Raw genomic sequence first — 14,841 nt, 5'->3', positions numbered from 1 at the left:
TGGGATGTATAAATACAACTATATTATCAATCAAGTGTTAGAGTAGAAGACTTTATCCGATCTAAAAGGTCTCAAAAATTTATTTCCCTTGTACCATTTCTCAGAAAAAGACTGCACCTGCCAAAATGAGAAGGTAAACTGAGAAAGAGGAAAACAAAAGATCCAGAAAACAGGTTATTTAATGCAGAAGAGAAACATGAAAGAAATTCCCAAGATCATGATAAAAACAAATTCAAACACGACTGTTTAGTGGGCCTAAAGCACAACCAATCCTGATTACAGCAGGAAGATAGGAAACTAACAAGATGTATGGGGTGGGCGGTAATAGATAAAAATCTGTATTATCAGGGTGTGAGAAGATTTTACACAGTGTTATCAGTAAACTTGAGTTGAATTAGTAAGAAATAGGCAAAAACCTAAAGCACACAGAACCTTGTAATTTGTAAATGCCAGAAAAATTAAAAAGCTGTATATTAAGAAAACTACCAAAATATATGCCATATGGCTCAGCTGTAAACAATAGTCAAAATCATGGACACAATACATTCTGATTTAACAAAATATTGCAATATACCAACATTGAAAGGATGAGCACAGGCGTGGGTCAGAATGTAAAAGAGTTAATTCTCACCTTCCAAAGTAGGAAATAAATATATACTCTCTAAAACTAGAAACAGTAACACAAGTATGTTACACTGAAATGCAGAGATAAAATAAGAGATGAAACAGCAAAAAGAACAGAAAATGACTGGCTCCAAGAATGACAATTATGAGTGGGAGAAATGGTGCACAAGATTGGTATGTCTGTGACTAACTCCTGCAAGACTATCTGACATTGAGTTATGTTCACATGTTATTTTTTAAGCTGTTCATGTATTACTTCGATTAAAATTAAAAGGCCCGGGACCAACCACAGGTTTCAGAGAAACCTGTGTTGAATATAAGAGCCTACACAATTTACCCATATTCAGAAGCATGTGGTTAGGGCTTTAAACCTATGCAGATAACTTTATTCTCCTAGACAGATGAGGCAGAAAACATTTGCATAAAGCATTCTTCTTCTTCCTATAAACACTCTAAATTTGAAAATTTGGGTGCATTTTAAAACTTTAGGTGCTGTCATTCAAAAGTTATCTTAGATTAAGTATTTAAGATATTTTCTGTTAAAACACTGCATACCAGTAAACAAAATTCTAAGAAAAATCTTACTCTGGCATTCAAATTGGTATCCTGAGGAATAAATTCTTTATTAACAGATAGATGTTATTTTTGTTTTTAGATCCAAAATTATCAATTGCAGTGATTTAATAATTAACATGTAGAAGGACTATAATGAAAAAAATTTATAAACACTAACTTCAGAAACTGAAAGAAATCTCTTAAGTATTGTTTTCTTTTAATAAACATTCTCAATGTGATTCCCTAATATCCCTTGACATTTTTCTCCTAATTATCTCATTAATTTTAGTCATCCAACTTGACTTTTTTAAACCCCCAATAAAGCACTTATTATACTGCATTTTAATTTTCCTCTTACTTGTCTCTAATCCTCTATACACTGTCAACTCTGCAGGGCTTGATACAGGGAGGGTCTCTCCCGTCACCAGTTCATCTGTATCACAGAGTTCATATCCAAGTAAATGAACAGACATAATTTGACTTAAGTATTTATACCTAATTTAGAATCTATTTCTTGCTCATTAAGATATTGCTTAAATATGAGACAAATTAGTATTTCATACACATGAGAGGAAGGTGAACAGAAAAGTACCTTTCAATGAGCGTCCCATTTTGAATCATCCAAACATCACAATACGTTCGAGACACCAGCATAACAGCAATAAGTATCAAGTAACCTGTCTAAAATAAACCAGGTATAGTAAATTAAATAAATGCATTTTAGAAAGTTAAAAAAAAAAAAGAAACACATTACCTTAGTAAAGGTTTGTTATTTCTAAATTCAAAGCTTCATTCTAGCTTTAATACAGTTGGCTGACATTTTACCTATAGGAAATACTAAAATATACTTTTTAAAAAATCTAAATATAAATGGAAAAGGCCTTATAGATCATTTATTCTAACTTTCTTACCCAGAATTCAAAGGCAGGTCAAATGACTTGCCTTCATAAAACTAGTCAAGAACAGAAACTAGTAGTATAACTTAAGATTACCTGAATCACCGTGTAGTATGATTGTCTTATATTTTTAATATATGACTAATAAAGAAAAATGACAATAATTGTGAATATGCAATTAAACAACAAATACTGAAGCCTAAAAGTTTTACCTAAGCAGAATAAATTTGGTTCAGTTTGTCAGGAAAATCTCTAAGAGTGCCCCTGTGCTCACAGAGCTTTCAATTTAGTTAAGGCAAGATTTACACTAAAAATATAAGAAAACAGACCAATCAATGTAGGTATATTTGCATCACTTCATGAGCCATGTAACAGGATGGGAAGGTCTAGGGTAGCAAAAGAGGGTTATGACATTAGAAATAAATTAATTAGACTAAGTAAAACAATGGAAAGAATAAGGATTATGAGTAAAAAAAGATGAGTGATTCAATAGAAAATAAGAAATGGATTAAAACCACATGAATTAAGAGTATAACATACCCAGCAGAGTTCAGACAACATAAAACTATTGAAAGCTTCCAGTAAAACAAAATGTTTAAAAGTGTTATTTAGAAAACGTTACAGAAGTAATGCTGTACAACGTAGATCATCAAGGGGGACGAGATGAGACACTGAGTGGCTGGCTAGGAATCAATTATCTCTGTGTAAGATGAGAAGCTACCCTCCAACCTCCAACACACATTCAAAGCTGACCTTAAACTTTCAAAATCGGAAGAATATGACAGTAACATAGAAGCTAACTAATGTCAGGGAAGAGGGTGTGTCACAGGGGACTTTGGATAATGTGTTTAATTTCAAAGTTATGGAACGGAGAGGCACCTGCATCTAATACTCGTGTAATTTTTGTAAAACAAATATTGTTTTTTAAATAGGCAAATGTCCTCTTTATATAACATAGAGTCGTTATAAACTTTCAGTCTACAAAAGACTAAAGAATGTAATGAAATAAAAAAAATAAAAAGGTGACAGTACTGAAAATATAGCCCCTGAAGTGAAAGACAAGGCAAGGAGTCATAAACATAGAATAAATGAAGCTATAAGAAAGAGGACAGTGTCAAAGAAAATCTGTGATTGCTCTGTTACAGCTGCTACTCTTAATGTTTCCTAGCAAGAAACACCATCTTTCTACTCTATCCTATCATCTCAAAGTTAGGCATTCAATTGACAATGGAACAATCTATTAATTTTAATAAATTCTGTCTATATGTCACTTTAACTGTCATGCTAACTTTTAATTCAGACCTTACATACGGTCTCAACCCTAAATTAATCATTTGAGGTATAAAGGTAACATTAGACAAAGACAGTTGATTTTTTTCCTTTTTATGTTCTTGGCTTAATTTTTCCTTAAAGAAGATACCAGGTTTACTTGTCTCACTTTAGCAAAATTTGGCAAACTCTTATTACTGACAGTCCTGAAATGACTTTGTACAAAAGATGTCGTTAGAATCACCACAATTCCCATTATTAATGGGTTTGTAGACTACTACAGGAATTAAAGATTTTTACTGTTTTGGGTTCTCCCTCACCTTACAATACATATGAACTTCCACATATTCATTCATATGCCATATTTTCATTTCTCTTTCATAAATCAGTTAATCTATCTCTACCTCCAATCTTTTGTGATTTCTACAGGTGTTTATTTCACTTTCTTGAACCGAGGTTAAACTTGGATTTTATATCCCTCAAAAATAGTTCATAAAATGACTCTGTGGTATGGCACCTAAACTACACCTAAACAAAACAGGGAGGTTGGCCAAGTTAGGCCTTTCTACCTCCTTACTAACCCCCAGATTATCTATCTAACATCTTACCTTCATTTTATGGTCAGCAAATCCTTGTTAGGCAGTTAAATAAGCACTATGATGTTAACTGTTAAGGGGAGTAATATACAAATCTTTCCAGAAAAGCTTGTATTTTAAATAAGGATTCCCCAAAGTCGGGTAGGTTATAGAATGAAAAACTGATTAATTATACCTGAAGAGTCATGGGAAACCTCACAAAGAAGATAATGAGCATTAGTCTATTTGTTAAACATATGTGTTTTGTGGTGGGGGTGGAGGGAGGGGTTGGGTTGTCACAGACATGATGTCATGACAGCACACAGCCTGACTGAAAAACAGCAAAGAATCTCAGATGATACTGAAAAGAAGGCCAAAGTCAGGATGGGATTTACTCTCTAAGAAAAAAGAAGTCAAACATATTTATTACAGTTTTAGAAAGAAGGCTAGTCAGAAAAGGAGAAGTAAAAAGACCAATTAAGAGATTATAATAATCCAGTAGAAATGGAAAGAGACCAATTTAAGAGAAACTCAGGAATACCTGGAAAAAAAACACTAAAATTTTTAAAATTGGCTCTCTCCCTTTATATAGCATGGGGCAAAAGTAGGTTTATAGTTGTAAGTACATGAGACAGTTTATTCTCATATTATTGCTTATTAATTATTTTTGTTATTTTCTATACAAACAATTGTAAACCTACTTTTGTCCCACCCTGTATAAGGGAGAGAGCAAATTTTAGAAGTTTCAGTGTGACTTAATTATTATTGTGTGCTCACACACAAGACTATACACCAAAATAATGACGAGTACTCTCTGAGTTGGGAGCCTAACAGGCACCAAAAAGAAGAAAGTATCTATCTGCCTTTTTCAATTCTTCTTCAAGGAACACACATTATCTCTAATCAGAAATAAACAACTGTTATTATTTTTTAGAGTTTCCTAAGGGTGGAATTACCACAACATGATCTGAAGTGAAGGAGAAGGAAAGGTACCCCAATGTGATCGAGGAATGTTCACAGGGGAACTGCAGTATCTTTTCTTGCTCCTAATAGACTATATGGCAAATGCTTTTTTAAATTTGAACTGGAAACATTATGTTTCAAGAAAATAAATCTGGCAGAAAAGATTAGAAGGGGAGATTTTCTGAAGTGAGATTAATTAAAGAAAACTATGACATGAAGGCAAGAATGTTTAGAAGAAAAAAGTAGATCCCAGTGACTGAAAGGATAGGTACAGGAAGAAGTGAAAATCAAAGGTGATATTTTTAGTTATATAAAAGGAAGATATTGAGATGATTAGATTTCTTAATCATGAAAAACACATCAAATACAGATAAAAGGACAAAGAAAGGTATAATAAAACTTTATTCCAACAACCAGCTAATTTCCTGAAAACACTTAAAAATTTTACATATCATTTTGGTTATTTTAAAAACATATTCAGTCAAATATAAAGAAGTAACCCTCAAACACATTTCATATCAATGTGACTTGTTCACATATTAATAAAGAGATTTTCCTTTGTAAATTTAAGGTTGTTTTCATTATATTATAATAAAGCAACACCACTTAGGGTACCTGCCCTAAAGTACTCTAGTATGTCACGTAAAATATAATAGAATATTTCATGAATAAAACTATTTAAAAATTGGCACTGAATAACAAGGGTTGCATGACAGACAGTGATTTAAGACAAAAATTTAGTAATCTTCATTACCTATATAGAAAACATTTGGCCTGTAGTTTTTGCTTTATCATTTTACTGTTTTTATTTCATGTAACCTTTAAACTTAAATACTTAACATTATAATTTCGTAAGACTTACCTCTTTACAAAATGTTCTAGGGACCATGATTTTCAGAATCCGTGACAGCCTTGAAAAAAACACCTTGTCCACCATAACTCGTTCTTTTTTTCCCTCTTTCTACATTAAAAAAAAAGTTTAATACAGCTATAATAAATATACAAGATAAAAGAACCAAGTATCATCTACATCAATATAAACAACTATCAAGATGATATTACATTTAGAGAACACAGACTTGTACTGTTCTTCATATTCAAACATGCTTTCAACAAAATAGGATGTTACCAAAAACAGTAAGTTGTTTTTTTATAAATCTTGAACATGAATTTCCCTGATATCAATTACAGGAAACTTTCGAATTCCTAAATTTACCATTTAACATTTCCAATATGCAGTCTGCCAATTCATTTCCTCTTCCTTATAAATTCAAAGACAGACAAATTTTCCTCCCTCATACAGTTCATATAGCAGGGGAAACTGATAAAAAATAAAATGTTACAGGTAGACTAGGCAGGGTCATGAGAAAAAGAATGATTCAGACAAAAATGATGAGGAAGGTCTCTTTGGGGAGGTAACACTTAAGCTGAGATATGAACAAAATGAAGTTATGTGATAATTTTGGGGGAAGGAATGTAGCGAAGCCCAGGAAACACAAAGCAGAAAAGCCCAGAGGCGGGAATAAATTTGAAGCAATGTAATAGTATTGCTAGAGCAAAGGGAACAAAAATGATAGAAGTTGAATGTAGGCAAGGGCCTGTAAAGGACAAAGGGTTAAAGCCAAAGTAAGAATTCAGAGAACTGATATTTAACATTTTTCATCTCATGGCACACACATAAACTACTTACTAAAATTCTGTGGCACACCAAAAAATACATTGCATTTTTTTCCAATTTGACAAAAAAGTGTATAATTTTGATTCATTCACACCCGGCAGCTATTGTCATGTTGGCCGCGGTGATTTTCTATTTTGGCAATCTAAGGGAAAAGAGGTCAGTGCCCTGAGTAAATAGTCAGGTACTGCATGTTTTAAAAATTCTTGTGCCACACTGGTTGAAAATCACTGATTTAGAGTTTATAGTCAGGACAGAGGGAAACCACTGAAGATATTTAAGAGCAGTAATTAATCATATCATCCTCATGTTTTTCTTCATTTTGACTGGTGTGTAAAGGTAAGAAAAAAGTGGTATGAATGGTACAAACTGGGTATGGCAGAAGCTATTTACTTTATTACCCTTGGACTGTTTGGAAGAACAGGCAGGAAGGACTTCCTGGAATAGACAAGACACCCCAGAAGGAACCTATCTCCTACCTAGCTCCTTTCTCCAACTCCCATAGTCACAGCTCAATTATTCGTTAACGGCCTTTCTCCAACTTCCATAGTCACCGCTCAATTATTTGTTAACCACTATGCTCTTGATAAACAAATACTCATGATATATTAAATTTTATTAGTTAGACAAACTAGTAGCTAACTTGATGCCCTTAAGTGAATAATCTATAATCTTTATACTGAATTAGACTAATAATAAGCTACATTATATATGTGAGACATTATGCTAAGTGCTTTATAATCCTAATAGGCACTGAGTGTGGTACGAAATTATACACCAAGACAGGAAGTCTTAAGTCTGTATTTGTAGAGTTTGATCAGGAAAACTAAGACAAAAAGGACTGGAAAGAATCAGCTCACCCTGTAACTGTTGAAACAGAGTTCATTCAGGTCTTTCAAACCTTAAGGAAGGCTGCAAATACCATCCTACTGAGAATCACAGGCCTCCACTTCCTTTATACATACATGCGTTCATCCATTCAGTATTTCCTTGGCCCAAAGCACTGTTCTAAATGAATTACTGGGACATACCAGTAAACAAACCAGGCAAAGGAGCCCTAGTCAGTCTATTTACTTAGCTATTCTATTCTCCTCAAGGCAACCTTACAACTTCAACCTACATCTTCCCTCTTACTTCCCCAAACTGAAAAAAATAAAGAGAAGGCAATGCACACCAACTACCTTTAAAAAAATAAAAGTTAAACTTCTACTAGCAAATTTCCCCTCCTGTCACTGCCTCCCTACTTCGCCTCATCCCGTCAATACCTAGTTCTCCATTCCTAGCTTAAACCTTTGACAGAGTAATTCCAAGGTGAAATGTCCATCTTCTTTAAAAAAAGAAGAAGAAAGGAAAAAAGGCCATTTTCTGACTTAAACAGAGCACTATCTGTTTTCACCTGGGCTCAAAAAAAAAAAAAAAAAAGTGCAGGGCAAATAAAGAAGGATTTTCTTTTTTCTTAAAGTTATAAGCTGGTAACACTGAAGCATTTTTTTAAAATAACAACTACGGTATAGAATTCCTCCTCTTTTTTTTCTGTTCCTGTTGTCCCTGCTCCTATTTCTCAACCTGTCTGAAAGCTTGACTTGATTTTCATGACATTTCAATCCATGAAGGGAACTATATACTCCTTAAAGTCGTCACATGTTTGAAACACCTGGACTGGAGGGCTGGCTCAGAAGGGCTGAAGAAATAGAAATGCTCTACCATTCTTGAACCATAATAAAATGCATACCTAAAACCAACCTAAATGAGAATACCTACAGAGATGACACATTTTGTAAACACTAAGCATTTATTTTAAATTTACAATTGACTTTCCCCATCCTTAAATTTCCCAGTAATTTTTTAAAAATACAAAAACCGGCCTTGCTGGTGTGGCTCACTGGACTGAGTGCTAGACTGCAAACCATAGTTTTGCTGGTTCAATTCCTAGTCAGGGCAAATGCCTGGGCTGCGGGCCAGGCCCCCCAGGAGGGAGTGCGCAAGAGGAAACCACACACTGATGTTTCTCTCCCTCTTTTCCTCCCTTCCCCTCTCTCTAAAAATAAAATCTTTAAAAAAAAAAATACAAAAACCATTTTGATGCTATAAATTTTTAACATATAAATTATAGAAAACACAAACCAACTATTAGATAAAGACTACTTAAGAAGTTGAAGTAATAATGCAACCAGAAAGAATGTAGTTATATTCAGGAGGCAACAAGATCAAAGGGCATTGAGAAGTTCCTATTAATGTGTCAACCACTTAGAAAGGTGAGATGAACTAGTTGACTAAAACAGATGTTTGAAATAGCCAATAAAATAAAAAAGGCCATACAGTACTGATAGGACTATAAGCATTCCTTTATATTTTTGGGGAAAATGTAAACCAGTGCAACTATTATGTTGCATCTATCAAATGTAAAATGTATACTGACTATAAAACGCAAAATAACCCATCAAATTTACTTTTAGGGACTTATTATACAGGTACTCCTGCATGTATGCTTAAACATGTAAGTTAAAAAAATAATCTGCACAATGTTTATAATACCATAAAATTAAAAACATACATGTATATCAATAAGATATTAGAAACATTATGGTAAATTTATGTAAAAATCTACACAACTGTATAAAGCAGCATAAATTCAAACAACAGAATACTAAAGTTATATTAATCTATAGCTATCAACACAGATCTAAAAAAAGCTGAAAAAAATAGAATGATATATACAATGACTCAATTTATAAAATTTTTCAAAATGCAAAATAATTCTACTTACATTCTTTGTGGAGATATACATACCTATACCTTAAAAGTATAAAAATATGCATAGGAATGCTAAATACCAAACAGCAGTGTTTACCTGTGTTTTGAATTTTATACCATGGATATTACAACAAAATTAAATGAAAAAGTAGTTTAAACTCAAGTATCTCTTTATACAATTTTCTAACTGTATTAAACCTTTTTCTCCTTCTTAAATTTCATGTCTTATGAAAACTGCCTCACCTCACCCATCCTACAACAGATTACAACAAATTTCAATGGAAAAAAAAATCCCTTTTTAATTGTTCTCCTTCCTAAGAAACATATTCACTGAAAAAAAAATTTAGAAAATTCTGATTAGCAAAAATAAGAAACCTAGACATACCATTTAGAGAAATCAACTGTAATAACTAGCATATATCCAACCAGATTTCATTTTAGCATATATGTATAAGTGTGCATGTATGTGTGGTTCCCTAATAAATTTTACAAATGTGGTATCAGTATACATACTGTCTTATATCCTTTTTCTTTTGACCAACCATTTAATCTAACCAAAATTTATCTTGCTCAATATGACCAGCAAATATGAATTATGTTAAAAACGCTGTACAAAAAAATTTTTAAACAAGTGAATGAACTTGGGTGTACTAACTAGTTTCACTCATGTCCTATAACTTGCAGATATAAAATGCAGATACGAGACATAAATAACTAAGGTTTGATATATGAGGGGGGAATGAAAAAAACCCAGAATTTATTTTTTAAAAATTGTATATTTATTCTTACATGTTTAAACTTCAGTCACCTTCAAAATACTCTCCATTTGATGCAATATACTTATCGAGATGTTTTTTTTCTACTGCTCAAAAACAGTTTTTGAACTCATTTTTTTGATGCCTTTCAGTGCTTCTACCATTTTTTTGTTTCACCTCTACTCTTCAACAGAAGTTTCCCTTTAAGGACTTTTTTCACGTGGGAAGCATAAAAACGTTGCTAAAGGCAAGATCCGGTGAATGGGGAAGGTGAGCAAAACTGCTGAACACTCGGCATGGTATGGGGTTTGTAAATCACCCCTCATGAAATGGGCAAACATGCTGAGTCTTCAAAAACAATTCACCGAGGCCAAACACAGCCTCTTACAACGCCAGCTGGTGCACCGATAGAGATGGGCTCCTAGAACACTCACTTACCTAGCAGGGGAAGCCTGTACTAGAATGAGCCTGCCTTCCAGAAAATAATTCTGGTTTTTTGGGGGTCCTCCCTCATAAATCAACTAAGGTTTGATTACTCAGATAAATTTAGATATGAGAAATTATGAAGATGGAGTTATGCCAGACAACTGGAGATAAACACATCTGGTCCCATTTTTCAAAGCCTGGGGAAAAGATTATGGAAACTAAAGAACACCAATTTTGATGTCCATCTCTAGGATAGTCGGAAAACAGATACTAATATGGAAGATTCAGGAATACTTAAGAAACCCTAACTACTATAAACCAGCATGAGTTTACTAGGAATAAGTTATGTCAAACTTTTCTCATTTTCTTTCTTTTGAGGATACTATATTAGTATATTAGCTGGCATGTACAATGGAAGCGCCACTTACTTTTAAAATTGCTATACCCCCAGAACCAAGAAAAATACCAGGCATGTATGAAGAGCTCAATCGATATATGTTGAAAAATTAATAAATTAATTTAAAAATTAATCAAGAAATGTGAGGTTTCTTATAAAATTATTGGGGCCTTAATGGAGAAATAAGGACCAGATTCTGCTACAATTGGATATAGCCACAGCTGGATAAAACATAACAACAAAAAAATTAAGAGATTCCACAGAGAAATTTCATTGGTCCTTACCTAGTCAATACTATCAGCAATTTTGAGGAAGAATTAAATTTGTACATAATACCTGCTACCTAAGAGACTCAATGTTAGAATTACATTCAAAGTTATACTACTAGTATAAATATACTATAGTATAAACTAATAGTTTAGACCCAATAAGCTGACATTTACAGGAAAAATTGTTTATTTCAAGTAAATCAACTGATTTACCATATGACCCAACAATTCTACTCCTAGGTATATACCCGAGAGAAATAAAAACATATGTTCATATAAAAACTTGCACATGAATGTTCATAGTAGCATTATTTATAATAGCCAAAAAATGGAAACAACCTAAATTTCCCTCAAATGATAAATAACACATAGTATATCAGCACAATGGAATACTATTCAACAATAAAAAGGAATGAAATACTGGTAATGTGCAATGACACAGATGAAACTTGAAAACATCATGCTAAATGAAAGAAGCCAGTCACAAAATACCACATTTACATGAAATGTCCAAAACAGGCAAAGCAGTAGAGACAACAGCTTAGTGGCTGTCAGGCCCAGGAGGAAAAGATAATGAAGAGTGACTCCTAACAGGTACAAAATTTCTTTTGGGGGAGATGAAAATTTTCTAACATTAGTGGTGATGGTCTCTCAACTCTGAATATATTAAGACTACTGAACTTTACACTTAAATGGATTGCTTTTATGATATATAAAAATTAATAAAGCTGTTATTTAAAAAAAAAGAAATGAAGTCAACTAATGAATGCAGATGTTGGGAATTTGTCAACTGACCTGTCCATCAGAAAGATACCTGAAGGTTATAATTTACCATAAACTCCATTTAATATAAATTACAGTTATGGTTAAAGAAGTGAAACAATTTTTGGCTGACTTTTGGCAATATGGTGTCCAAGTAAGAGATTTAATAGTGCTGATATATTCCATGCCAGTTGGACCATGTCTGGTCACCCACATTCTATAATAAATATAATATCTAGAGAAACTAATGAGTATGTGTCCAGAGGAATAAATAACGAATTGAAAAATGACCAGAAACTGTCACATGAGAAACAGCTGAAAAAAATGAGGGATGTTTAGCATGGGGAAAAAGATTCAGAAGATATAATAACTATCTTCAAACAGTGTGAGAGTCTATCGGAGAAAACAGAGTAGACTTGTCCTGTGTTGTTGCAACGAAAGACAAAATAGTCAATCACTAAGTGCCCAGAGCGGGGGAAGATAAACCTCATCATGGGCTAGACCTAATATAGTTACCTACCTCCTAGGTACTCTCCAACAAATAAACATATTCAAGTAAATACTAGAAGTCTCCTACCAAGGATTCCCATGTCAGGAAGAAGTTCTACAATATGTAGTGGATTGGAGATGATATTTAAGTCTCCTCAATTCTAAAATTCTATGATTATTATTCTAATTCAAAATTATATAACAAAACAAATAGCCTTGGCTGGTGTGGCTCAGTGGACTGAGTGCCAGCCTGTGAACCAGGGGGTCGCTGGTTCAACTCTCGGTCTGGGGCACATGCCTGGGGTGCAGGTAGGGTCCTTGGTGGAGGGCATGCAAGAGGCAACCACATAGTGATGTTTCTCTCTTCCTCTCTTTCTCCCTCCCTTCCTCTCTCTAAAAATAAATAAATAAACTCTTAAATAAATAAATATGAATGCATAAAACTCCACAGAGTTAATGATTTTAAATTTTACCTCATTGTTCTGTTGTAATGGTGGTTTTCCACTTTTCTTACTGCAGAGAAAAAGAAAAAAGAAAGCACTTTATTTGCAAACGTTTCCCATCATAAAAACTGTTCTAAAATATCAAAAGAACGTGCCATATTCTCCAAATGTTTCTTCTTTCACATATTCATAGAAGATATTAAGTATAATAGTAAAGTTGCCTCTTAATAAGTATAATTTACTGAAGGTATTCAATAAATGTTAACTACTATCAGGCATTATGTTGGTAATTTTTCACACTTATTTTTCAAATTCTTCCCTGAAGAGGTGGAGTCTATTCCTCCATCCTTGAATCAAGATTTGACCATGTGAACTGCTTTGCTAATTGACACAAGCACTTGAAAACATCTGTGCATTGGACCCTCTTTCTTGATGCTGGGAATCTTTTCCCAGCCATGTGAGCAATCCCAGGTTAGTTGCCTGTAGGATGAGAGACCATATGTCATTCCTAAATTACAAAGGAAAAAACTGGCTTGGAAAAGAGAAAGTAGTATGTCCAAGATTCATGCTACTCAAATCAGTTAGTCTGACACTAACCCAGGCCTGACTACTGATCCTGGCCATCACCCTAAATGATACAATGACCAGGCTTAGGTTCTGTTTATAATACACTACCATAGCATCATATATTATGATCACATTTTAAATCTCTTGCTCAATGTATATTTCCTCCCAATAAATTAGTTCCATGAGATTAGGAACTGTTGCAGGTTGGCTTCTCCAAGGTATAGCTGAGGTGATGTGTGGGGTACAGTATGTTTAATGGGGATCAACACCTGTGAAAGGAAGGTAACAAAAGTAAGTTTGGGCAGAATTTAAACAGTGATGCAGGCCCAACAAAATTTCACCCAACAAGGTGGGAAGCTGTGACACCAAGTACTGTCCGTCCGAGTGCTCTGATTGGCTGAAATGGTCAGGTCTTTATTCCTTTTCCTTGCTCAGTGAATATATGCATGCTGCTCCAGGGAGGTCATGACCTTAGGAAGGTGGCTCTGCAGCTAAGGCAGATCCTGAAGTGTGGGCAGAAGGGGTTACCTGGTCTGCACTCCTCATGGCTGGACTAGACCTTCTCTGAAGGGGAATCTGGGCAGCATCTCTCCACGCCTACTATAGGGGTCATATATTACTCAGCCCTGTGTTCAACGTCTACTTGAGCTCCAAGAATATGTAGGTCACTGAATAAGGCTAGAAAGCTAAACTTAACTAAAATTCAAAAGAGTAGATGCCCTTATTTTAAAAGTGCTTACATTTATTATTTTTTCTAATCTCAATTGTATTACGGATTACCTGTTCTAAAACAAACACATGTCTTCTACTTTTACGTACTCATTTGGGCTACCAAAAAGATAATTTATCAGCTAAATAGGTTAAAATAAAGGTATTTAACATGTTCAAAATATATTATTGATATGCATACTAATGACAAGGTATCTGTAGTATCTGCAACAATCACTAAATATCAGTTGTCTTATTATATTTCATAGTATAGCAAACTGAAACAATTTTAAAGCCTAATTGTGCCTGTGTGAAACATAATCATTTATATAACCAGTCTATACCAATAGCAATGTCACGTTCAATCAGGAGCTGCTAACCTATTTTCTTCTTGTTCGGTAAATCAACTGATTTCCCAAACCATAACTGCAGTCCCTGAATCAATCACTTTAATTGTTTGTGCAACAGTCCTGCCTGAGCAAAGACAAGGAAAATAGAATCACAGTACCAAGACAAAATATGGAAATCCTGGCTGCTAAAGCATGAAAGGTGCATCGAAAAGATATACGTCAAATACATGTATTCTTGAAAAGATATGGAAATTACAAAAGTAACATGGTCAAGAATGACGCAGATGTTTACTAATTCCTTACTATATGCTAGGCACTATTCTAGATCGGCATCTTTCAAGACTTGTGGTCTCGAGATTCCAGA

General features: G+C 33.9%; 1 protein-coding gene across 1 annotated transcript in view; it reads right to left on the bottom strand.

Annotated features, from left to right (window-relative positions):
* Positions 1-14,841, bottom strand: part of ABCD3 (ATP binding cassette subfamily D member 3) — a 66,848-nt gene that overhangs the window by 37,897 nt on the left and 14,110 nt on the right. Inside the window, exons 2-4 of the mRNA XM_054592167.1 lie at positions 12,883-12,922; positions 5,745-5,843; positions 1,772-1,860 (exon numbers count right to left, since the gene is read on the bottom strand). Coding sequence (XP_054448142.1) covers positions 1,772-1,860; positions 5,745-5,843; positions 12,883-12,922 — 228 coding nt within the window. The remainder of the gene's footprint in view (positions 1-1,771; positions 1,861-5,744; positions 5,844-12,882; positions 12,923-14,841) is intronic.

This window comes from Pteronotus mesoamericanus, unplaced genomic scaffold, assembly GCF_021234165.1.
Source record: "Pteronotus mesoamericanus isolate MK-2021 breed Mesoamerican mustached bat unplaced genomic scaffold, CSHL_Meso_final scaffold_31, whole genome shotgun sequence".
Lineage (NCBI taxonomy): Eukaryota > Metazoa > Chordata > Mammalia > Chiroptera > Mormoopidae > Pteronotus > Pteronotus mesoamericanus.
This window is presented reverse-complemented; position numbering and strand designations above follow the sequence as displayed.